General features: G+C 33.7%; 1 protein-coding gene across 1 annotated transcript; it reads right to left on the bottom strand.

Moving 5' to 3' along the window:
• Positions 1-583: 583 nt before the first annotated feature.
• LOC123541105 (amiloride-sensitive sodium channel subunit alpha-like) lies at positions 584-27,913 on the bottom strand. Its single transcript, XM_045326501.2, has 14 exons — positions 27,856-27,913; positions 27,221-27,445; positions 24,135-24,348; positions 23,353-23,555; positions 9,442-9,605; positions 9,036-9,130; positions 8,578-8,684; positions 6,775-6,938; positions 5,921-6,143; positions 5,518-5,587; positions 4,556-4,613; positions 4,078-4,145; positions 2,072-2,150; positions 584-1,765 (listed from the first exon to the last, which is right to left on the bottom strand). The coding sequence occupies exons 1-14, from the start codon at positions 27,866-27,868 to the stop codon at positions 1,580-1,582; spliced, it is 1,869 nt and encodes a 622-aa protein (XP_045182436.2). The 5' UTR covers positions 27,869-27,913; the 3' UTR covers positions 584-1,579.

Here is a 27,913-nt window from a genome sequence, read left to right as displayed (position 1 = left end):
ATATTTAGAAACAATTTTGAAGTTACCCAAGATAGTAAAATGAAATGCTGCGTTTGCGTTTTGGTGTATCTACAAAAAGGAAAGAATGATGGACATGATAAAGGGTTGTTTATGTTGAATAAAAAATAATATGGATTAATTTTAAACAATGATAAAAAGGGTAAATAGGGAAGTTTTCTTTTCCTTTGAACTTTACCTTTGGGGTCTGTGTTATCTGTGACAAACGCCAGTCTCTATCTTAAGAAGTAAGAAGTAGCTCTCGAAATGACCACGATGTTATCAAAATATATAACTCTATTATAAAATGTGACAGGTTTTCCCATTACCAAGATAGTGTATTAAAAAACTTAATTTATAGAGGGAGAGAAGGATACAGTGCCTTAAACAAATATAACATGTAAGCAAAGACAACGCTTTTTTGACACCAGGGCGGCTACATCAGCTCTACTTATACTCCAGCTAACTACTGATTTATTTGAATATAAATGGCTTACTTTGTAAACGAAAATATGTCTGTTTTTGATTTGAAATTGCAGTTTTATCAGAGACCAACAATAAGATTGTTTGAAACTAGAAAATGAAATGCATTTCTGGTATTGTAGATTTATTTAATCAAATCCTGTTGAGTCCATACATAAAATATACAAACATAGATTTACAGTTTGCTTTAAAGTAAGTCCGCTCAATAAGGAAAGTGAAGGTCTGTGAATAGCGCGGTCGTAAGTGCGATCCCCGGAAGAGGCGAACAATCTACATGACGATTTGATAAAAGATGTTGTGTCTGTCATCATTCGTCTTCCATCTCTGATCCATGTGGAGAATGTGGCTGTTCCCGGCAAAGAACAACTTAGTACTGCCACAAAATCCAAGAACACCGTTTTGGTTTTTAATCGGCGCGTAACCCAAAACAAACAAATTGTTCCAAGAGTACATCCACGTCTATTGAGCATTTGTTGAACAGTTCTGTTTAAGGACGTTTATCATTTAATATAAACCTTGGAGAACTAATCAACTATGAAGAAAATATCAACATTAATTTTATCAAATGAAGATTACTGTCGAACGATAGATGTTTCCACTCATATCAACCTGCTTATTTTTGTCTAATCGACTACTACATTTCCTTTTTAAATCGGTACTTGAAAATATACTACATTTGTGATAGGTAATTGGAAATATTGTAGACAAATTTTGATCTGGATGTTTTATCTTATTAAATATAATGCTTAACGTTTAACATAAAACTATGATCTCTCTATTTAAGTTTGCCAAATCTGAGAAAGTGCTAACAAAATTAAAATGTATAAGGTCAGATAAAAATGAGTGTGAGACTTCATAATAATGTAATCGTTAACAAAAATATACATTTTCGAATGGTATACTTTCGAATAGTGTACGAATATGAAAACGGGAATACTGGTTGAGTAACATCATAATTATTTTGAACAATACGTTAAAACACTCAAAGCGATTCATCATTTAAAACCATGAACAAAACACAAAATACCAGAACTATTTTCTAATATTTTAAGACAATGAAAACATAAATTGGTGTGATTTCATTGCTGCAGTCTTTTGTTCATGGTATGTCCAGAGAAGGCCTTCTTAATCCAACTTTGTCAGGTTTTGTTTTCTTCTTGCAAACGTTGGCACAAATCAGTTTCCCCAGTGACGCAAAGAACTCAATGAGTTCACCCACTGTAATTGCAGACAGACCGAGCCAGAGTCCAAGTTGTCCACCAATATCGGAAATCAAATTCTGTGACTGTAATAAAAGGGAAAGATGAGGATTTCCAAATTGAGTTTTTGTAAGATATATGTATGTTTTTGGGTAGAATGCTAAACTTAGTTAAGAAAAAATGATTTATCGTGTAGTTTCTTTCGTGTAATATCTATATACATTTATAATTTTTAACATACCAGTCAACAAAATTGGCATGTATGTTGAACTGTATATTATATCTGATAAATAGCCTAAATAGCGTTCTGTAATGTAATGCTTGAAAATACACATAATTTCAAACATTGATAAAACAATAAGTGTACACAATGCATATAGCACGGCACTTACTTCATATGCTTTCTGCTGTTCAATTTTTTCATACACGAGCTCTCGAAAGTATATAACTACCTTAGCCAACGTGTGTTCACTGAAAAATAAACCATGTATAATGAACCTTAACCAATGTCTCTTCCCTGAAATTATACATTGTATGTTGTGAGTATATCCTCTGGAAAATTTATCTCTACCTTAACCATTGTGTCTTCACTGAAATCTAAACAGTGTAATAGTATAAAACAGCGCTTTCGAAAGTACATTGTATATTAAAACCTTAACCAATGCGTTTTCGCTAAAATATATGTCATGTCATGTATAATGTGAACCTTAATCCAATGGGCCTTCACTAACTTTATATCGTGTATAATGTAAGCAACTGCCCAAACAGTTTTGCCAAATTGAAAATGTTCTTCACTGAGATACACTTGTGTATGTATAGAATTATGTATAATGTAAGCATATACTCTCTTCATGTATCGTAATTATATTACCGCATTAACCAATATTTTCTTACTGACGTATATACGGTGTAGAATTTAATGTTGGTCTCTCTCAAGAATATTACCACTGTGGCACTATTCAATATTTTATCACTGATGATATATTGTATAACACAAGCTTGCGACCTCTCAAGTATACGACCACATTACCAACATTTTGTCACTGAAGTTTATGTAGTGTATGATGCAAGTTGAGATATAACCTCATTGGCCAACATTTGGTCACAGACATGTATACAACTGGTCATATGATCTAGAGCTTTCTCAAGTGAATAACCATGTTTACAAACATGTTCTCACTGAATTGTTTGTCAGTGTATAATGTAAGCTTGAGCTACCACATTTACCAACATTATCTCAATGAAGTTTATAAAGTGTATAATGTAAGTTTGAGTTACCACATATTTACCAACATTATCTCAATGAAGTTTATAAAGTGTATAATGTAGGCTTGAGTTACCACACATTTACCAACATTATCTCAATGAAGTTTATAAAGTGTATAATGTAGGCTTGAGTTACCACACATTTACCAACATTATCTCAATGAAGTTTATAAAGTGTATAATGTAGGCTTGAGTTACCACACATTTACCAACATTATCTCAATGAAGTTTATAAAGTGTATAATGTAGGCTTGAGGCCTCTTGAGTATATTACCTGTTTTACAAATCTGTACTCACTGAAGTATATATAGTATGTAACGTACACTTGACCCCTCTCAAGTATATAATCAGAGGTACCAGCATTTTATCGGTAAAGTATATGCAACGTATCATCTAAGCTAGAGCTTTTTCAAGTGAATTTGGTTTACCTTATTTACAAACATGTTCTCGCTGAAGTATATAAAGTGTATAATGTAAGCTTGGGTCCTCTCAAGTTCATTACGATATTACCAAATTGTATATTTTCTCTCTGAAGTATACTAACACGTTTACCAGCATTTTCTTACTGAATTACAAAACTTGTATTATGTATGTTTGCGCCCCCTCAAGTTTATTACTGAAGACTTTGTCCCTCACAATTATATTACCACATTTACCAACATTTTGTCACTGAAGTATATTCCGCAAGCTTGGTCTATCTCAGGTGTATTTTCCACCTTATCAAACATTCCTTCACTCTAATATATACAGGGTATTCTGTATGTTTTAGCCACCTAAAATTGAACTACTGGCTACTGCTTTTAAATTAATAATTTTCCATTAAATCTAATAAGATGTGTAATTAAATCTTTAGATTGAGCAACTTTTCAAACTTCTATTTTAGCCTTGAATCTCGGGTGTAAATGTTTTAAGTAAAGTCAGTGAACTATCCTAAGATAAACAAATTCTCAATTTAGGCAATAATAATCCTTTCCTTTTTCAAACAGAAAAACACGCTGTTTTTTAAATATCTGATGACATTAAATCTGGCATTATTTTTGTAAAGGTGAAATATTTCAGAAGAGTAAAGTACATGTTATTGGTCAAAATATGAATGTAGACTAATTGAACAAGTATATGAAAAGACAATTACCTGTCTGCACTGCCATTTTTGTCCATAAATCTACTCATTGATTTACTAATTCTGGTGTCCAGGTGATCCTGTTTCCAAAAGGAAAATAATGAGGTTAAAACCTCTTCTATCTATCAAAAGTACAAATAAACTACAGTTTGATTTTAACAACAAATTAACAGAAGTTTGCTAATAAAATGAACACCTCGTTTAAAAATCTCTTCTTTGCATTTTCAAACCTACTTATTCATGTTGTTACTATCGGCTCCGTATGAAACAAACATATAGGTGAAATTGAAATGAGGGAAGGCACAATTATCGCTTCAAGCATCGGTAAGTAGTTGGTACAAATCGGTAAGGTACAAGTTATTTGAAATTAGCTTGTTAAATTTACTATTTGTGAACGGATTATTTGTGCTATCTATAAAGGGTGACATTTGTTTCGAAATATACACTTATACACTGTTAAATATAAGTGTCCTTAGTCGTCTGTACTAACCGCATATTTTTCAGACGGCCATTTTGACATCGACGAAGTGAATTCATACTTGGTCTCTCTGTAAAAAACATAAAATATTGTCAAAACACACAGACAACAGATCAAATGCTATGTCGTTCAAGAATTTATTTCTTTTATAAAATACGCATAAAATATTATCATCCTCATATTCGCTACAAGTAGTCGAAAGGAAAAGCGTACAAACGGGTAATATTTTAGTTGCAATAACGTGCTGCACTATCTAGATACAGCATTACCTTAACGTACACAGACTACTTTGAACATACCGTGAAGCATAATATTTGAAACAGTAATGCGTTGTTTTTAATGTTTGCTTGGTATAATGTATACTTACATTTCTAAGGCTTATTGCTATACCATTCAAACTCTATTAAAGGTCACACTGTTATAAAACCTTTTGAAATACGGATACTAATACCTCCTAGTATGGTCTCTGACATCTAGAATTACACTCTGCATATTTTTTTTACACAGATGCTGCATTTTGCTCGTGTGCTGTCGGGCATCTACGATTACACTGGCACATATGTGCACACATGCAACATGTTACTGATACAGTGTCGATCTCTGCAATTAATCTTGCATATTTGTGCACAGCTGTCATATATAACTGGTATAGTGTCGAGCTCTACGATTAATCTAGCATTTTTGCTGGGTTTAACCTTGCACCAACACAATTATAGGTCCTATGGCAACGTTCTAGCTATTATGATGGAGGAAGAACTGAGGCGCTCCTCAGTGCACTATTTCAACACGGACGGGCACTTGGGTAGAACCACCGACCTTCCGTAACGGTTATATATGTTATTTTTTTTCACACATGCTGTCTGATTTATTATATTTGTACATCATACTTATCAAATAGTTCGCCATGGTATCAGCAGCCGCCAAGTTGTTATCAAAATGCTACATAATTGTAAAATATACTATCAAATACTTACTGACAAGGAGTCGGGCATCTGCGATTACACTCGTCAACTTGTGCACATATTGTGTCCTTCACACAAATCGCTAAAACAATGTTTTAGTAAGCGAGGTTAAAGAAAAGCAGTTTAACATGTACAGGTCTTTGTAACATTATCAACTTTGCAAAATAATGCACCATTTCAAAGATGTTATCTTATCAATCATGTCAAAAATATAAATTATTCCATTAGTTGAAACATGGTTAAATAGTCCACAATTGTTATAACTGAAATCTCAAAATAATCTCAGAGTGATTTAAAAATCTTTACTTATTAATAAATGCTTATGGCAACAGATTGATAAGAATTTCTCTTTTGTCCTCTACAGTCTTTATTGCTCACCGAAACGTGCATACTTGTTTGAAAAGTGTTAACTTACATTCATTTCCACCTCCAGTGAACGAACATATGGAGACGTTTTCAGGTACGTAAAAATAAGAGGACACGCATCCACAGATGTCAAGCAGCTGTTGCTGGACACAGGATTTCAGGCATGTTTGTTTGGAATATGAAGTTCCAAAATCTCTCGAATACAAGTTGGTAACGTCAGGTCCACTGTTTCCACAATCAGCGTGGGGCGGGGTTAGACGGGTCAGCTCAGTCTACAGATGTAAAATATAGTACAACTGTGGGTAAAGCTATAATAACGTTTGCGAAATGAAAAATGGATGTTTTTGCTAAAAGATTTATTCATATTGCCTTCCACACATGATCTTCATTCCTGCCGTTTCAAGCATATAGCATGTAGGTCCTAAGTACAAGTGGCACTAAAGGTGTAATAAAGGTATGGTATACGTGCAGGATAGATAATACCAGAAAGAGATGACCTCAGATAATCAACTCACGCCTGTGGATGTTGTGTAAGCGTTAATAGCAAAAGTTTAAAAAATGGATCGCTGTCAAAGCTTTCTAGAGGATGAATGAAAAGACTAGAAATGGGGAATATTGATTAGTTGGATATAGCGAAATTAAAAGTGTATCGATATCACAAGGCGGTAATTCGATTAATTCTAACGAACTGACATTATGGACGTTGTTTTCTCTGCAAACCCGTATTCATTGCATTCAACATCACTGTTATATTAATATAAGGGGAATAATAATATCTAATGCTTTTATATATCATTTTAAATATGTATAGTTGAACTGATAACTGAAATTAATTTCGTCTAGTAGGAAAGATCAGTCTACAGTTTCTCTTTGTAATTTATAGTATTTCAGTAAAATAGTTGCCTTTGCTATGCCGATAGAAGTTTTGAATCCCGGAGGAATAGATATCCCCTCATCCTCAGGAAATGGATAGATCCCTCGAGGGTGGATCGTTATTCTTACTCCAGCATCAGCACTCAATGCAGCAATATACTCGTCTTGTTCAATATTTAGCTCCAATGCAAGACCTATGTAAAACGAAACAAGACTAAATAAAAACTGTTTGTTAAGCATATATGTCTCACATTATGGTATGTCAAATTAAATGTGTTACGTTATATTCAGTTTTAAGTATGCTTTGGCAGTGACTTTCAGTCTAATGCCCTCTCAAAAACAAGGGCCATCTACTGACTACAGACAAACATTCCCTGACGATCACCGGCCATAGACACAAGATTTTTTCCAGATATTTATAAAAGGCCTATTAAAATGTCAAGGACATTCTAACCTGTCGCCGGTCTGTTTCAACTGTTTTGTCTTCTGTAATTCTGTTTTTCGATAAATTGAAAAATTATTTTCAGACAGTATCAAACACGTAAATGGAAACACACTAGTTGTGAACCTGTTTTGATTTGTAAAAAAGCGAACTTGTCGGTTTTAAGTAAAGGAAAGACAGATGCAAGCAAAAAGAAATATCTGTTTACAAGACGAATGTGACTTTGGGTAGCGTGGTCAAGCATGTGTAAATGTAGTTTTCTTTACTAAATCAAACACTCGTGGAATGAAACAATGCAGGCGGATAGTAGAGTTATACCTGGCTAAAATGAACTACATTAAATAAATATCTAAATATCGCAGATAAAAAGCAAGGATATCCAGGAAATTTAAGGTTTCTTTCTTATACGGTAAAAAGAGAATAAGTTGTTCGTTGAAAAAAAAAATATGTGTAGTTTTTATTATATTTTAGTAGAGATATTTCTCAAAAATAGAAATTAAAGAAAACTTTTTTCACAGTAACATTATGTCAACAGGTATGAGTGTCTAGGTGTCTCGATTTCAATGTGACTTTGACTTTAGACCAACTGATCCCTTATACAATACGGCTCATACTTGTTGACAAAAGGCGATAATCCTAAATATTTAAAGGCAGTAGGCATAAATGTTCATTAGTGTTTGACCAAAAACTATTCGTGTCATCCCGATATTTGGTCGGCTAACACTTAAAATTACAGGTGCAATTTTGATCAACGGTAATAATAGTGAGTCGAGGTTTCATTAGTTATTGAACGGGAATTATTTTCAAATGCAAGTGGATTGTAACTGTGACATTGAACAATGACTTATTGACTCCTAAAACAATAGCAGTTACAAGCAATCATCCTATGAAGTTTGACAGCTGTAGCTGAATGTGTCATTTAGTTATTGAACAGAAACCGTTTTCAGTCTCAAGATCATTGTGACATTTTCTAGTTACTAATCGTAAATTAAATTATCTAACGGTCGATGGACCAACAGATCGATCGGCAAGCCGACATGAGCAAAACATTTAACATTAATACGAAAGTACCATCCAACTCAACATAAATATTATGGCGATGTTTTTAAATCAACCTTGAAATCAACAACTTAAAATCGGATCTGGGTAAAGTACCAAAACAGCAATTTAATGAATGTGCAAAAATAATACTACAAGTTCAATTGCGACAAGAATATAAATTTAAAGGAAGTATAAATAAGAAAGTAAGTATGCACTCAATTTTTTCAGAGAATCAAGACTGTGCATATTTTTATGTACGCGAAGATATATTAGTCTTAGTTGAACGGATTCATTCGTAATATGACATGATTATTATACAATGTTGCATGTAACCTGTCGACTTTACACACCCATTAACGGTCCGGCGTAGTTTGTCGAGAGAGCAGCTTTTCCATTGTCAAACGTGTTGATCGTGTAGCAGTTTCCATAGAACTGACTTCTGTGGTATGTAAAGTTCCTGTAAAATAAAATTATGGAGACAAATTCTGGTTACTATTTCACTTCCTTATAGCATTGTTACAAACTTGAGCAATGTAGTTTCCGGCGTGTTTTTTTACAATGTCTCTCTAAGTGCTGGTTCAAATCCAAATGGAGAAACGTAGTGTCATAAAATTGATGTAATTAGCAGAAAAACTGATTGTTCATAAAACTAAACAAACGAGAGGGAATGCAAACTGTTTCAGTCTGACGAGTAGGTCTAAATTTCTGCTTGTACTTCTAATAAAATTGAAAAAAAGGAAAACATACAATTCATTACCATTTTATAGAAACAAATGTAGAATAAAGACTAAAGATATAGAGTACTTACGCAGGAGAGCACGACATTCCTTGCCACGAACAAGACAATATTAAATCACGCTTCTGGTGTCCAAACCGTCTAAACCTACGTGTGCGCATAGTCGCCTGAAATAAGCAAAATTATTCCCCTCATTGAGTACCAGAGATATCTTCATTCAGTAACCGTATTACTAAATACGTACAAGTAAGTGTATAATTTGAAAATAGTGATTTTCGTTGAGTGTTTGTAATATGTAATAATAGTGCGGTTGTCGATCAGTTATATACATGAACAATTAAGTAATCTACGACACAAGAGTGTTGTATCAGATATTATATACAAATATTTCTTTGGAGCTGAATTCAAATGTAATATATAACCATTTGTATTGATATTTCTACGACATGCAGGTATATGCGTATTTGTTGATACGTACAGCCACCGACGAATATGCAAATGAAGCGATAAATGAATCGTCAAGTTCTGAGTAAAATTCTTTAGCAATGTCTGTATCATTTTCCAGGATATTCCATCTGTTGAAAGAGTTATTCTTCATATAATTCCTCAGGTGTTCCTCGTCGTCATGAAATGTCTCATTTTCTGAGTAGGAAACAGCATTACATTTAATATGATAAAACAATTATATGAGCCGCGTCATGAGAAAACCAACATAGTGCATTTGAGACCAGCATCAGTGCAGGTTGGTCAGAATCCATGCTGTTCGCTTTCAAAACGTATTGCAATTAGAGAAACCGTTAGCGGAAGCAACGTTCAGAACGTAACCCAGCAGTGACAAATTTACATGACAGCATTTCTTCGTAAAACGTGTATCAAAGTTATTTAGAAATTATTTTTTCATTGCTTTATACCAAAAAAAAACATAATCAAATCATACGTATTTTGAGGAGATTTTTTGTTCAAATTACCCCAAAGGCTTGAAAGAAAGACTGCATAAATGTCGTTGCGAAACAAAAACTGTTTTAATACACTTAAACACCCGATATGTAAAGCTTTGTCCTAATTTGAAGCTCAATGATACAAGTTTTATCATCGGTATGGGTCTGAATAGGTATTCGATCTAAATGTACTTCGATGGAAAAATGATTTAATGTAATTGTGATTGCTTGATAATGTTACTAGGTGCGTTTGATTTAATGTTGCATGGAAAAGCTTTTCAATTCAATTTACAAATGTTTGTTCAATCATTACTCATTCAGTACAAACATTTGGTTGATTCCCAATAGTATTATCATCCTTATGAATATTCCAGAGCATTTACCCAGAGAACATGGAGTAAATAACGCTTTTCCATTTTTCTATTACCTGCTTTTCAGCTAAGTCAAAAAGTCCGCAATATAAAACAATGAGTCGTGCCATGGGAAAACCAACATAGTGGCTTTGCGACCAGCATGGATCCAGACCAGCTGCGCATCCGCGCAGTCTGGTCAGGATCCATGCTGTTCGCTAACAGTTTCTCTAATTGCAATAGGCTTTGAAAGTGAACAGCATGGATCCTGGCCAGACTGCGCGGATGCGCAGGCTGGTCTGGATCCATGCTGGTCGCAAAGCCACTATGTTGGTTTTCTCATGGCACGGCTCATATTATAGGTTATTATAATGTGAGTTTCTTTTTACTTGATATGCTATGAAATTGAAAATTGTCGATATTATCATAAAGACTGTGATCAATGAATAACATTCCACTTATCAACACATCCGTTCTTGTTTTTCTTATTAGTACTGAAGTCCAGTCATTTTTCAGAAATTTTAAGTACAATGTATTTCGTTTATAAGCCTACTTTTAAAGACATGATGCGGTAGAATTAGCCCAAGTTATTGAGAAGAGTCCAGCTAAAATTTGCATATAATTGTCTTGTGAAGCGTAAGCTGGCATCTCTTTCAAATACTATTGAAAGGAACCATATAATCCTGAAACCGTTTTCAAAACGTCTTCAAATCTTTTTTATTAAATATTGTTGTATATCTTGTCTGACTTGTTATGTTTAAATATATTTTACTTCTGAAGCATTTCCAACATAGCAAATCATAAAATATTTCATTTCTGAGTATAGGACAATTTATGTTGTCAAAGTTAATGCCTTAGGTATTTAAACAACAACACGTATATAAATTGTGTGTAAATTAATGTATCGTACCAACGTTTCGGCTAACGCCTTCACCGGGACATTTCACATACAATATAATAATATAGGAATGTAGAAACAATTTTGCTTGGCAGAATGGTGCAGAATGATACATCTTTTCCTATTGAGTTGAAAGTCACAACTAAAGAGATTAGGCCATATAACGACTTTTCCAGGTTTTATGGTGGGGACAAAGAATTATTTCCGGCATGGCCGAGTAACTGGCTATGCAACTTGTTTGATATTTTCATCTTTGACTCTCTCAGCGAAACACATATATATTCACTACATGTATATGCGGTCATGGATTCTAATTAAAGAATCAAGCCTTTGTCCTCCATGTATTAGTATATTTTTCTACAGACAATAAACCGCCGATTGAGGTTTAATCAAGCGCATTTGTTTTACGGAGTCATCAAAAATTAACAATCTGTCAAGTGTTTGTATAACATGTATTGTTTTCAAATAAGCACTGGCGAGGTCGTAACATTTTCTGAACTTGACATATTTTATTATCGCAGATCGTGATCGAGCCTTTACAAATTTCAAAGTAATTTGTTCTTATTGATCAATAGCAGACGTTGTAAATCAAACGAAGAATTAACAGACGTAGCCCACGGATGGAGTGCATGAAAGGTTACAACATAAAATGTTTATGTATCAATTTGTACCGGAAAAGCTTTTCAATGACGCAGAATAGTTTCACTGCGTGACCAACACACACGTTATACCTCAAAGAGAAGTAATAAATCATGAAACTTCTATTTATCAAACAATAGAAATGTAATAAGCAGAAATAATACCCCAGCGCGCTCTTAGAAAAGTTATTTAACACAGTAAACAACGAAGAAAGCAGTGACGTCATTACTGGTACCGATATTTGTGTCCTATTTATTATGACAGAAGTCAACATTGTATAAAAATTCGCAGTGGAATAAAACTAGCCTAAGGGCATTTATGTACGTAATTTAAGTGCAAGAAATTAATATATATCCAGCTAGAATTGTACAACTCGTGCTTGGTTATACAATTCCTGTTTATTTTTTTTCACTCAGTAGTGTTAAATGTTTTCCCAAGTATGAGTACTTTAGAAGATACTACATGTTGTCTCTGTGCGGATGAAGTCTTACAGTATACAGGCCCGTAGCCAGAGGTAAAAAAATAGGGAGGCATTTGGTAGGGGGGCTGGGGGCATGCTCCCCTTGATTTTTTTTCGAGGGTGCCATTTCGTGCGTTTTTCTGCATTTCAAACATGTTTTTGTTACTTTTAAGATACCGATTTCGGAAAAAAATAAATGACGTTAAAAAGATTCGCGTACATTTTAATTCATATAGTTAATATAGATCTACAGAAAAATAAGAGTTTGGAAATAGCCAACGTATTTGCGATTATTGTCACTCTAAAACGCTAATTTAAAGGCTTATGGTCATGTTTGCTTGGTTCTTACATCTTCAGTTGAGTAAATGTATATATGTTCATGTATAAACTTTTTAGCATGGCTGACGTGAAACGAAAATTTGATCAATGATCAAGCAGTTCTTATTCATCCTCTATCCATTCACACTGGCCATTTAGATTATATAAGATCTGTCAATGATTAGGTATTCCAGTCAATGGTTACATCACTGACTTCCAGATGTTCATGTAATGTCAGGCAGAGTTTATCTTGGATATGAGGCACACTAGTATTTGTTTATTATACATGTATACTTATAGATTGGCATTTAAATTGAAAATAACTCTAGCAAAACCCGCAACCACCAGACATCTCAAGGCTTTGATTATAGATGTATTACATTTATTTGAGTAACTCGCTCACATTGCATTTGTAAGTTCTGGTAATCTTAAATATTTGTTTCAAACTGAAAGTTTGAAATTGAAATGTGAGCTTATTATTCCGACAAGAATATCTGCTCAAAGTAAATAATATGTTTAGTCAATATAGCTAAAACAATTTCTAACACCTTCATAGACAATGTTAACTTTCCCTCCCTGCTTGCAAAGATATTTTCAATTTCCATGTATTACCAAAACAACCTGGTGCAAATTTCAAATTGAGTGCGTGACGCCACCTATGACGTCAAGTTAATGTGTGTCGTCACTGACAATCCAAATAAACAGTAACTTTTGTTGTTTTGCTCAAACTAAAACAACAAATACATATGTTTTTAAAATATTATTAAAGGGCACTGGACTCCTGATTTTGTCTAAAAATGATCTTTCTTTAAGGTTGAAGCTTTGCAAACTAACACGAAAATGTTTGGAAACTTTTAATTACCGAGACAACCCGGGTTCGATTCCCGACTCCAGGCCCGTAGCCAGAGGTAAAAAAAAATAGGGAGGCATTTGGTAGGGGGGCTGGGGCATGCTCCCCTTGATTTTTTTTTCGAGGGTGCCATTTCGTGCGTTTTTCTGCATTTCAAACATGTTTTTGTTACTTTTAAGATACCGATTTCGGAAAAAAATAAATGACGTTAAAAAGATTCGCGTACATTTTAATTCATATAGTTAATATAGATCTACAGAAAAATAAGAATTTGGAAATAGCCAACGTATTTGCGGTTATTGTCACTCTAAAACGCTAATTTAAAGGCTTATGGTCATGTTTGCTTGGTTCTTACATCTTCAGTTGAGTAAATGTATATATGTTCATGTATAAATTTTTTAGCATGGCTGACGTGAAACGAAAATTTGAAAGAAGCAACACAGTTTTTGCATATACAAATACAATACAGAATTCTTGCATAAAACCTTTGTTTTTTTGCCGATTTCGGGCATGCACAAACAGGGAAAAAACGTGTACACACAAGGAGATTCTCGTGAGCACGCGCTGTTGGTGAACGTTTTGAATATGCTGTTGCGGGTCCAACGTAAGCAAATTATGGATCCCGAATAAATTTTGGCCGAAGTCGAAAGATTTATGAAATCTTTTCATCTGCATTTTTATTAGAAATATCATTTTTCAACCTAACTTTACTTTAACTTGTAATAAGCGCTACCTCTCTTGATACGCGACTGAATTGACGTTCCTTATTATTGTATTATTACGCGTATTTGACTCAAAGTAAGTTTACACGCCGCGATTTAATCCCTGAAAATGATAGGCAAACAACATTTACGAAAATACAATTTCGTTTTCCAAATTAATTTGAGTCGAGAAAGTTGACATGCTAACTTTAAATCTTACACTAAAACTTTTAAAAAATGTTTGTGTCTACTTTACACATCTATGCAGTCTACTGATGTAGTGATGGTGTGTAATGTAAAGCATAATCATGACGAAGCGTAAAGTTTGAAGGATTTTTCCATAGTTAATGAACATTTGATGAACAGAAGGTATTTATTATATATTTTTTAATTTATTTGTAGACCTCGCCAACCATGTTTGAGTTTATAAATCCAATCTAAGTTGATTATATCGATGTTGGAAAAATTCAATTTTTGTGTTTATCAAACTTTGATCGCGATGGGGTGGGGTGCAAAGCAAAATTTTCTAGTTAGGCCTATAGGCCTAGAGATTTCATTTTTAACGACATGAAGAATATAGGTATCGATACCAGTTTCTATTAAACGATAATATTTACATTTAAAAAGCGTAATGGACAGACAATTAATTTAAACCAAGCAGAATTGTGTTCCGTCGGCACCTCACTTGCAAATTGTGTAAAGACAGGATGCCGTGTATGCCCTTTTCTCATAATTCCGAGCCTCTAAAGTTAAAATTCATACCGATATATCGGAAAAAAGGGGGAGTCATGCTTATTTTACATATATTTAATATTAAAGAAATTACCACAACAAGAATGTCCGTTCGACATGTATAAAATATGCACTGTTTCTGTATGCCCTGGAAATGCATAAATAAAACATGTGTCCATAACAACCTGAAACTGCCGACTTCGATCGGCTAATGTCAGCTGAATAGTCTTGTTTTTTTCGATATTTCCAGCACTTTAATTGTGTTTTATGCAAGAATAGCGATAACACACGTTTGTTTCGTGAAACATCATCTGCAGAATCCCTCGGGCTATGTTGGTGCACTCGCCCTACGGGCTCGTGCACCAACCAATCCCTTGGGATTCTGCAGATGTTGTTACACAAAAAAAAACGTGCGTTAACCCTACAATGTAATACAAAATTAATGTACTTAGTACATAATATATTTTGTCAATCTTCTTAAAATAAAATTACATCTTTGAAATTCAGCACTTGGATAAATAGTGCGTATCACATGTCAGATCTAAAAGATCAAATGTTTCATAAAGTTATACTTATAAGTTAATCGAAATCTAAAATATCACACATTTATATAAAAAAGTATAAACGGGAAGATTCCATACTTACGAACAATTAATAAGTGTATCTGACATTACTTCTTAACTTTTAAGTGACCATATATTTTTGAGAGAAATCTTACAACGATGTTTTGAAATGCTGTACGTAGATCTATAATCGTAACTGTATAGAAATGATATGTTCAAAGGCATGTTAAGAACAAAACCGCATGATTGCAAGACTTCATTCTGTAGTAATGTCAAAATGAATCAATTTAGAAAATATATCAACTTTCAGTCAGATAAACGCCACGTTTTATTTAGGTATGCATAACATAAAACTTCTTTTGCAAGAACATTAACTAACTGACAGCGACAGTGTAACCTGGAATATAAACTAACGGGCGCATAAGGTTGTGCGAAAACTATGCTATATAGCATGGCCGTAGCGACTATTGGGGCAACCGAGGCACTTGCCTCGGTCAGAAAAATGACACTCTGCCAAATATTCATGTTCTTTATTACTCGAACAGTACTGTTATAGTATTTTAATTTTTCCATGTATAGTATTAGTTATAAAGGTTTTTGACGGGATATACGGTGGGCATATAGCCTGACTGTGATTCATATAACCCGAGGCAGCAGTATTATAAGGAGTCATATTCGGGTTTGTCGTATACAGCTCCTCTGTCCCAAGGAGCTATATACGAAAACGTGTGTCGAATACAGCACCTCGGGAACTATATCCGAAGGGAGCTATATGGGATGTGACAAATATGTCTTCATCTTTCATTTTCGAATAGGTATGTTACATGACAACAGCGTAAAACACGATACGACGTTATAACTATGTGGGATTTGTGAGATATTTCAGTGTCATACTTCAATTGGTGGTCATGTGATATATTACTGAATGTATGTATCATAAAAATGTAAACGACCCACATAAAGTGGGACTCGTGCTTATTTGTAAATAAACTAAACTAAACTAAACTGCGCGCATTTCAGATATCGTAATGAAAGTGGTCTCATATTATAGAGATAGTACCCAAATTTTAAATTATGAAAAGCAATTGAAAAATTCTTGTTTGTTGCTTATATATAATATGCAAGACCAAAAAATCTTGAATTGATCATTTTGAGCATGTTGTTTTAATGTTGTTTTTTTTAATTTCCATGTAGCCGCTCCTGCAGATAGTCCTACCTATCAAACTATTGATAATTATTGCGGGAATAACTTCTCTCAATGACGGAAAATTGTGAGATACATGCATATTGTATGATATCAGAAAATTGTGTAAGTCTAATAAAATAAATTCAGAGCCACTATTTAATCTGAAATTTAGATATGATGTTATTCGAACCATACCATATATAAAAATAAGAAACACTATTCAATATTTACCATGAAAATTAACATTGCATTGAAATTACTTTTCACTAAGCTGTGACATACAGATGTATGGATGAATGCAAGGTAGGATTATTATCTGAGTCATTGAGCGTTGTGGTCTCTCAAGCAAGTTTGAATGTACTTAAAATTAAAACTCTACGTATAGCAGTGAAGGCTATATCAGGTTGACATATTAAGATATCATTTCATGATTCAGACACGCAAGTAAAGAAAAGAAATTTTAATTATCTTCAAACGATTTACCAAATATAATACTAAATCAAGTTTTGCAGTCAAAAAAGTTTATGCCTTTTTAATTGTTTGGATCTCATTACTTGGTAATATGGGCATAAGTTGAAGTGTCATTGAATTTGTGAAATAAAATAGCAATAAAAAGCACCTGATAACTCCGTTCGAATAATAGAACAGACAGCAGCCCCATGCTGTAAATGAAATGATTTAATGGAAGAGTAGCGAAACAATTTTCCGCTTTAAAATTTAATCCTCTTTCGGTCAGGGATGTGGAGTCTAATCACACGCTTATACTGTTACCATTGTTACATTATATGAGCCGTGCCATGGGAAAACCAACATAGTGGGTGTGCGACCAGCATGGATCCAGACCAGCCTGCGCATCCGCGCAGTCTGGTCAGGCTCCATGCTGTTCGCTTTTAAAGCCTATTGGAATTGGAGAAACTGTTAGCGAACAGCATGGATCCTGACCAGACTGCGCGGATGCGCAGGCTGGTCTGGATCCATGCTGGTCGCACACCCACTATGTTGATTTTCCCATGGCACGGCTCATATACAATGTATTGTTCAAGATTGTACGATACTAGATCTACACTATGTCTACCTCTCACATGTACATGTAATTACAGTGTTAAAACCAAGATGTTGTAAAAGTTGCCAATCGTTAGTTAAAAACTGATATAACTTACGACCTAAAATTACATTAAAGCTCAATCTCGATTTTTTTCAGCTAGAGCTGGGCTTAATTCTATCAAATATCGAAAGAAGCAATAAAACAGATCAGGCCAGGGTATGAGGCTAGTGCTAATGTTTGCGCATATATTAGTAAACTGTATTTTTGTAGATTTGTATTTCAGAAGAAAATACAGGACCGTAGCAAGGTTGAATTTGTTGGTCTTAAACACCACATACCTCTACATCCTCCCCTTCATAAACACTACAAATCATTTGCGCAAATTATTTAGATTGCATCTTTTTCGTTCTCCTACTTACGAGGACATGTTTGAAGAATTATCAGACCTCGACGTTTCAGTCGTTCAGTTAAGACGTTCCACTTTTTAATGAAATTGATTAGCAAGTGCAGTGAGTGTTAAAACACTTCTGTTGCACATGTTGCATATGCATATCTGAAACTCTGGAATACGGTCAAAATAAATATTTTATATTTGCTTAATACAGATTTTGGTACTCCTAGTCCTACAGCTTAATAAATATTTCACAACTGTAATTCATTTAACAATTTCTACTGTAGACCTTTATTTCACTGTAAATGTTCATCTTGCTTAAATGTAAATAAATAACATACTGGTTAATACCAACGAAAGTTTTACCACTATTACAAGAAATGGATGTCAGCTTAACATGATTTGATATCCTTTCATGATCGTTTCATGATTCAGACACGCCAGTGAAGAAATTTTAGTAATCTTCAAAAGATTTATAAGATATAATACTGAATCAAGTTACCGGTCAAAAATGTCTACTGTCTGTGTCACAATAACAGTATATGTTATCAAATACATTTGCGTCATAATCTAAACGCCCCTATATGCAAAGAAAAGTATCTAAAATACTATGAAAAAATGGTGAAACTGCTTTCAAATGTAAATAGCGAAATACATACTCACAAGGTAAGTTTTTTCCGTTTTAGTTACTAGGATCGCATTACTTGGTAATATGGGCATAAGTTGCAGTGTCATTGCATTTGAAAAACAAAATGAGAGAAAAAAGCTCATAATAACTGCGTTCGAATAATATAAACAGAAAGAAACCATAATACTGTAAATGTAAGGTAATTAAAAAATAGCAGGACAAAACAGTGTCTTATACCAATGAGAGACGTATTTAACTACTTTTATTCCAAAGAGCGTGACAGAATAAGTTTCCAGTCAAATTTAGAATTTAAATGATCAATAGCAAAACTCTTTCGGGCAGATGTGTTGAACCTATTGATAACTTCTTGTTACACGTTTACCCTTACCATTGCTTCAAAATTGTACTCGTGAGTATTTTATACGAATAAAAATTTTATATATTTATCATACTAGAAAATTATATTCGTGTAGTACAACTTTAAATATACCCATAGTGTCTGTCAAAAGCAAATTATGTCAAACATTGTAGATACTAGTTTAAACTTTGATCTTCCTTATTCAGTTTCAAATAAGTCCCAGTATTGTAGTATCAGCCGAAGTGTTGCCCATAAGTATATCAAAACAATGTCTTAGTATTTTTTATTCGGCACAATAGAATAGTCAGTTTGCGAAGTTTCTTGACCGCTTAATGATTAATACCTGTAAGTGACCGCTAAGGCAAAATGTACTGTATACGTCTATCACAGTTCAACATAAATGTCCTTTATATGTGATAAAATAGGCCTGTTAAACCAATCAAATAGCTATTTCTAAACATTCACAAGGACTGCATTTTTCATTCGTGTAACATTCGGATCCCGAATTAATATTCGCATCCCTCCCATCGTCATTTCGTACTTGGGCACTTATAGGCGAAGCAATGATTTACGGAACGTCGGGATCGGGAGGTAGGGGCACTAGAAAAGTTTACATACCTACGTTTTCTAGCTACTTTATGTCTAATTTCCTACAATATAATTCTTTTTTCAAACCTAATTTATTTCAAAGTATGGTTAAGATTCAAAATAAATCGATGAATTTGTTGGTGCCAAAAGCAAAATCATTTGAAACTTAATGATTTATCATTTATAGTTTATAAGTATTTCATTTTTATCAAAATATCATTGATGGCGAACGGCGCAGTTATTTTTCATTTATTTTGAAGAATATTAAGCGCGAAATATGAAGCAGACGATAGGTAGAATATGTGGTATCGTGAGCAATTGATGAAACTCCATTTATGCTGTATTCATTAATTAATATGGATTTGAATGTTCTTTTCAACCTAATGAAGTTTTATTTTAATTTCACGCCGCAAACTATTTGTTAAAACACATTTTGCTCTTACCTCTGTGGCGAGTTATACTGATATCCAGTCTTTGTAGCAACAGCCTTGTCATTGTATGAAAGAAGATTTTTTTTATAGTAAACTAATGTCCTTTTCAGCATGAGAGCAACATTAGACGGACCTTTGATTTTAGGGAAAATTGTTTGAACATTTTTACATTTAATTTCACTCGTATGAGACAAATCAGCAGCTCCATCAAGAAGAATATTATAGACATACACCTCCCAAAAAGTAAGTCCTGTGTTGCATCCGAGACCTCAATCGCAAGAGAGACATTACAAACGAACCGTAAATCGGTATGAGTACCCGGGGTAAATCGCGGAGTGAAAGGGTAATTTTTCTCTTTAATATAAAAACAGCGCAACTAAGTGTGTTTTTCATATCATATATCCTATTTTTGGGGGAGTCCCCACAAACCCTCCTATGGAGGAGGGTGGGACACAAACCTTCCAAATTAATGCCTGTCGGGGCTTTGCCTTTAACATTCAAATTTACCTAACAACCACGAACAAACGCACATACTCGTTTGCCTCGGTAAAATTTAGTTTCTCGCTACGGTCATGTATAGTGTAATTATTCGTGATATTAAGAAAATGGCGGAAAATAGTTTAACAAATTAAAACGAAATAATAGTGCCTCAGTTCGGATATGCCTTTTAAGAAGGTGACCCAAAACATATCCTTTTTTCTCATAATCTTGCCAGAAAAACAGGGAGGCACGGGTATCCCTGTGCCTCAGTGTAGCTACGGGCCTGGTATAGCGCCGGCATTTTGAATAACGCACATCCTAATGTAGTATGACAATGAATGTTATGATAGGGCAACGTCCTGTAAAATACACTCTCGTAAGTTCGAGTTTGAGCGGGACGTACGCAAATATCTGCATGCATGGTGAATGTTCCGCTTTTACTTAATAAATGATAATAATAAAAGCATATAATGTATAATACAAAATGTACTAAATTAACCATGGAATGTAGGCTTATTTACAGTTTGACTTTCATTTAACAGCAGAAAAGTATATATGTAGAAACAAAGCAAGCACAAACAAACACAAAACAAATTTCATTTGTTTCGTCCCTAATTTTCTATTTTGTATTTAACATAAACTGATGTTTTATTCAATATCGTTAAAACTTTTCAGTCGTTTGACAGACATTCGAAACTCTATATAATATCCTGGTTATTCCCATGTGACAAGTGCACAATTAATACATTTGAATTATTCAAATAAACGACTACTGCAGAATGTTTTGAAGAGGAGTTTACCGTAAAAATATGTTATACAAACAAATTGTTTGTGGCTTCAATCTGATAACTGACTCGCACATAGAGTAAAAGGCGGGATAAATTGCTGGATATAAAGTTTCAACAAATTTAATGTAAAGCGACGTGACTCAATTACTACATTTGTTTAAGGCTCTTTGTAATGGTAATTTAGTTAGATAGCATATTATTTACCAAGCTTTAATTTCAGTCAATAAACATAGCTAGTTACATCGTTTTTAATCAGCTTGAATTACACTGTACATAGCTTGAAACGGAGCGAAATGTGATATTCATATACTTGAAGTACAGTTTACTACGTGAATAACACATTCCGCTCTGCCTCAAACTATGTTTATCGGTTGAGATCAAAACGTGGTACAGTGAAATTCAAGCTGCTTAAAAACAGTGTAACTGGGTATTTTCAAAATGACGTTAAAATTCGCAGTATAAAAATCATACAATAATGTCAACTAAATTTTCATCAATCCAAATACTATCAGTTTTTTCTATTATTATTAGCTCAATAATCATAGGCGCTTGAAGCTCTATCAATAAATATATGCATTATCACATCCCACCCACTCAATATACCATTAAATAGTACAGGATCCCTTTCAGAGATCTATGATCTAACCTGCATATATATTTTACGGATTATGCTTCAAACACATGTGCAATAATTAACCACTATTTACATAATTACCTATTATTGGTTATGATAATGGCTTGGCTCAGCTATAGAGAAAGCAAACTTTTGTATACAGAGAATGCAATTAACCCTTACCCTGCTCAATTTTTATGATGAACTTGTAAACCTTTCAAGTTGGATAGTACCATTAACTGTTAAAGGCGTTGCTTACCAAAATAATAATGACTGCATGAATGGTGAATAGTACAGATCATGATCAGACTGCACAGACGTGCAGGCTGATCATGATCTACACTGGCCGCAAAGGCAGAATCAATCGTGTCCAGCATGATAATGGATAAAGCACTATATGACTGAGAAAATACCAGGATCACATAATTACCTTTTTTCAAAAGCAGGAGGAATAATAACTAAAGATTTTCTATTTACAGTAGTTAATTGCTTTCCTATAAACAGATATCACAATGCATACTCCGTTTACTTTCTATTTAATTTAAAGAAATCGAAACTAATCATAACTTATTCAAACAAACATAAAGATCCAGTTTAATATAAGATGAGTGAATGACACAATATGGAATTGATATTTGATAATTATAAGTGATAATTATAAGTTTATTTCGTAGCAGTCGTTATATCAGAGGTCCACTTAACTGGAACGAACAAGTCAAAAGGACTGTTTGATACATATATTGTCTCCGTGGTTTGCTAAAAGATGTATATATATTTTGTCAACACTGACTGTACATAATACTTTTTAAAGTGACTATGAGCGAAAATTGTCTTCCCTGAAATTTAGATAAAATGTAAATACAATGGTAACTACTTAATCCGAACCCTCTAATCCGAACCCCTCTCTAAACTGAACAAATTAGTCGGTCCCGATATTCTTAGTCATTCTGTATTGTAAAATACCCGTGTAATCCGAACCCTCTCTACTCCGTAAACCAAAACAAACGTTTTAGAATTTTACATCAAGTGACTTAAACAATTAACCCTCTAATCCGAACCATAGTCATGATTATCATTGATCATGATGTTAATCGTGCTCAGTTTTGTGGTACAAATGAACTGACATGATTTTTACAAGATATCGCAATAAATCGCACAAAATGTTATGCAGAGGGGAGAAAAGCATTAGCAACGCTTCTGCTGTAATACAGAAGTGAAAAAATAGAGAAAATCAACATTCTTCTTGCTTCTGTACCAGTATCTAACCAAAACTTTCACCCTTTTTATCCCTTTCAGTGTCATGTATTTATGGTGGAAATACAAACTGCAAATTCATTTCACCCTGACTATGAGCGAGTAATAAATGCCTATCAATTTGTTTTAGATTTTCTTAGAAAGATACATGTGTATCAAATATTTTCTGCTGAAATACCTTCTAGCCACTTTCTCCTTCGTTCCTTAATGAAATCATCATACAGGATATCCGAGTCATCCAATTTGAAGTAGTATGAAATATCTTTGAACGGCCCTCTACCCATCATGCTTCTCTTCAAAGGGTTCAGATTACAGATAGTAACACTTGGAAATATAAGATTTGGAACCGCTTCCACTTCAATCTTTACTTCAACAGGATAGCTTGAAATAGATAATCGATTTTAATATTTGTCTGGATAATTTCATCATTAAAGTTTTGAATATGATTGATTTAGTAATACCTACCTTTTACTCTTATTTGAAACAAGTCAGTTGATAAGCTCTTATTTAAAGTAATGTCTGTGACCCAATAATGATACCAAGATATTCACTCTTTCAATGATTCTGTCATTCTTTTTCTGTTTCACATGAAAACAGATCTGGTTCTGACTACTAGTTTGATTGTTAAATTGAAATACGTTCGCCACATGGCGTTTAACATACATCAACAAACTATAAAATATGTAAAAGTTTGACAATGAGATGTTTCAATAACTTAATGGTTTCACTTTCTTAGATACATAATTGAGACTCAAGACTCAAATGTTCATATGTAATGTACTCGAATTTGAAGTGCTGCGTGTTCTTTTGTTTATAAATGTTTTAGGAATAGAACAAAATTCGAGTACATTACATATAGTCATAGGTTACATAAAAAGAATCATGTTTTTCTTGTAAATATTGCACACTCATGGTATATAGACCATTTGAATGAAAGAATACTATGCATTTATTATATACCTTAGGTACTTCTGGAATAGCCATGTAATCTGTATTATAAGCCATACTAGCATCGACAGACATGCAAACGTCCACAGAATCCTTTTGTACCAGTGAGATGCTTTATGTATTCTTGTCAAGGCAGTAAAGCTTGTCTCAGAGCAGAAGTCGTCATATACCTGCTTGGCGCTTCTCTGTCTCCATCTGTCAGCTGCTAGTTTACCTGCTTTTGAGTCTGGTATTAAAACAGTCTTTATGAGATGTGTATTATACATGAAACATGAATATGAATGTAAAATAACTTCGGCAATCATTTGTTTATATTTTGACATACATTATTAACACAGGTAAGTTTTCTTAATATCTTTGATTTATCACACGTTGTGTTACAAAAGGTGCAAAATGCCAGAGTTGCTGATGAACTTGTATATGAAGTGCTGCGTGTTCTTTTGTTTATAAATGTTTTAGGAATAGAATTAATATACTTGAAATAGCGATGATCATGTAAGAAGTTTGAACTTCAAGTATATGTTACTAATTGTAATTGTTACCTGTCTTCAACCAAATTTTCGTTGAGGTTTATAATTTTCAGATGAATACTTTAATTTATGATCTGTGTTTTACGACCCACAAACACAGTACAGTCTGTATGGTGCCAAACGGGGCTAAATAGTTTGATTTAACATTTCATTTACATAGAATTAAAGATATGAGGTACAGAATAAAAATTTTAATACCTGCTTGAGTCAAAGGATACAGCTATACAAAGTGTTCAAACCCTATAAGTGGTCTCGCTTGATCCTGCTAGCGTTCCTTTTACACTCGAATTGTCCTAGAACCACGAGGAACTATATTTTTCAGATACAACTCTCTTCATATCTTACTTATTTTTTCAAAAGGGATACATTTTCAAGAGATTTTATACCTTTGGAAATACACGATTGTTTCATCAAACTGTATACCTTGACGTTCATAATGTATTTTGGAAAATATTTTTTAAGGGATGCTCCTATGTATTTTGTTAATATCGTTCATGTTTCGTGCATAATAACTAAGGTTTATATGTAACGTAGCATATCAAACTGCTACATAGCACTTACAGGAATATACTTATTTGTTTTATTTTCACTTCAAGTTGGATATTTTTTTCAAAATGTACATGTTTTTGAAGGGATTGGAATTTGTCTTGCAGCTTGCTTAGTCGTGCCCTTAAAATTAGTTTTGTTTTGTATTATTATTGCAGACATGTTTTTGAGTACATATGTGTAAATATACATTAGATTTTTACCCTATTATATGTTTTATTTATATAATCTGGTATTTTGTTACTAATGTTAGAGCCTTACACGGTCTTGTCTAACTTATTGAACATAGGTTTAATGCGAGGTCGGCAACCAAAACTCCAAATTTGCTTTATATAGGTTACTGAGCATTCCAAGGCTGTGCCCCTATTTTCAACTTGTTTCGTCCGTTTTGTATTTTATGTTATGTATATTGTCTTGTTTTTGTTGGCGTTCCTTTCCTTATCCCGCCCCTTCCCCCCCCCCCCCCCCCGCCGCAACCCACACACACACACACATACACACCACACACCCTCTCATCGCTCCCTTACGTTCCCTGTCAGTTTATTTAGAGTGATGTTAGGTGCACACTATTTTTGGCCATCGGCGGTTTTCTGGCGGTGCCCCACTGTGTATGTGTGTGAGGGGAGGGGTGTTTGTGTGTGTTTCTCGTGCACGTCAATGTTTGCGCTGATGTGTTTTGGAGTGTATTTAGACTACGTTTTTGGAGCGTGATTTTCCCTGTTGAATATCTTTCTACTTCCACAAACTTTCCTACCCCTCTACCTTTCCCTTTCTCATTATTTATTTGCATATAATTGAAATGTATTGGTTGTTTGATTTTCGAAGCAACCCGTCTGCTACATCTTTCCAATATAGTTTCTTTTTTGTTGTGGTCCTATTTTGTAATACATGAATTTCTGGCTGTGTTCAGGATGTGCTTCCGGGAAATCCTTCTTAACCTTGTTTTCGTAATAATTTTATAGGTTCAAATTCCTTTACAAATAAATATTGCAAATAAAGGCTTATCTCTTGTGAGAAATATGCCAGTTGTACTACATAAAACAATTGATAGAGTCTTTTATCACCAAACCTTTGCAAGGTTTTATGATTGTTTTTTTTTTCACTATTCGACGAATAAAATCAAATGTAATTGTCACGATTCGTTTGAAAATTTTACGAAAAATGTTTTAGGGAAATCTTGCTCACAAGAGCAATGGATGAGTATCAGTCAATACCCTAATGAGAATAAAACAGTGTGAGACATCAGCTGTATTGATCACTTAATGCGACAAATGTGGACGCTGCATGATGTATTCTTATCATTTCATTGCAATATTTACTTAGTATTGCAACAACTAGATAACTGACGAGCAATATTTGTTAAACAGCATGAAGGAATTGTGTCGTACATTAATCGACGTAAAATTGTAGTTTCTGTTATTCGTTCTCCATTGATTCCATTAAACGTAAGTGTTTCCCTTGGGTTTTGTTTATCGTTTCTAGGTTTCTACCAACTAACATGCTTTTTGAATAATTAAGGATGAATGGACAAATCCATGACCATTGGCAAAATTCGAAATCCATTAAAAATATGATTAAGAGGTTGTTTTAATGCTATCACCTATTTCAAAATAAACACAATTACACAAAACACTATTTCCTTCCAATAACTTATCAAAGAAAATGACGAATGATCAAAGCTTTAACATTGAAAACATAAATTTATCATATGTGTAAAAATACATCTTATATACATTCAATTGGTTCATTTTTATGATATACTGCCAGACAGGATATATCGTCCATTTAGAGCCATACTATGGATGAAGAAAGTTGATGAGCCCGTCTGGCTCTCAAGAGGCGATATATTTTTTCCCATGTCAACCATTTTGGTCGCAAAAATGTAAACACAGGCAAAATGTATCAGAATATTGTATCGGAGCATTCAAAAGTAATACCTATTAATTTATACAGGTATTCGAGAAAATATTGAAGGCATTCTTGTAAATAGATCTCATATGAATAAGAAATCAAACCCCATACCTTGACAGTCAGGTGGTACTTTCATTTTCCCAAGAATGTCATGTATTGATCCAGTCAGTTGAGTTTTTTCTTTTGGAGAACTACCAGAAATGGTGTCTAGAGCCACATCGTCATTATTATTAGAATTGAGTCTCTGTTCAGGCATCAAAGGTTTCACGCATACCTTCTTCACCTCTTTGTCTTTCGTCGGTGTTGTCTTTGTTACACGCCCTTTCATCCTCGTTTCTAGAGAAAAATACTACCGCAGCATAATATCTAAATTATGATATGCTTTTGCTTTATTGTACTTAAACATATTTCTATTTGATAATTGTAAACGGCATTCACGCATTACGTAAAGGCTTAAAAACAGATCTACAGATCTAGGTTGTTGGCACTCATCAAGGTATTGTGACTTCTGATATAGTATCAAAGAATTGCAAGCATATGAAAAATTGAAATAATTATATACCTTCTATTGATCCTCTACAAGCAAAACTATTTAATCATGAAATATGTTTTATCAACTCAATAGCTGAATTGTATTTACAAACATTATAGAATATGAAAACTGAATGTTTGGTTCAAAGGGATTCGGATTCGAAACATTTTCATGCATTTATATAAGAAAGTATCCAGACTAAAGCGTTACTTACTATCCGAACTCATTTCCCTTTTTCAAAATATTTTCCGCTCTTTTGTATTTTCATAATA

The sequence above is a fragment of the Mercenaria mercenaria genome, chromosome 16 (genome assembly GCF_021730395.1).
Source record: "Mercenaria mercenaria strain notata chromosome 16, MADL_Memer_1, whole genome shotgun sequence".
NCBI classification, from domain to species: Eukaryota; Metazoa; Mollusca; class Bivalvia; order Venerida; family Veneridae; genus Mercenaria; species Mercenaria mercenaria.
The sequence above is the reverse complement of the archived record's forward strand: the minus strand, read 5'-3'. Positions and strand labels throughout refer to the sequence as shown.

Bases quoted from the DNA above. Each gene is read 5' to 3' on its own strand.
- LOC123541105 (XM_045326501.2), bottom strand. The intron at 24,349-27,220 runs GTATGGGGTTTG...TTTTAATACCAG, and splicing joins AGTACCACCTGACTGTCAAG to ACTCAAAAGCAGGTAAACTA. The intron at 6,939-8,577 runs GTGTGTAAAGTC...CGTTTTACATAG, and splicing joins CTACGCCGGACCGTTAATGG to GTCTTGCATTGGAGCTAAAT.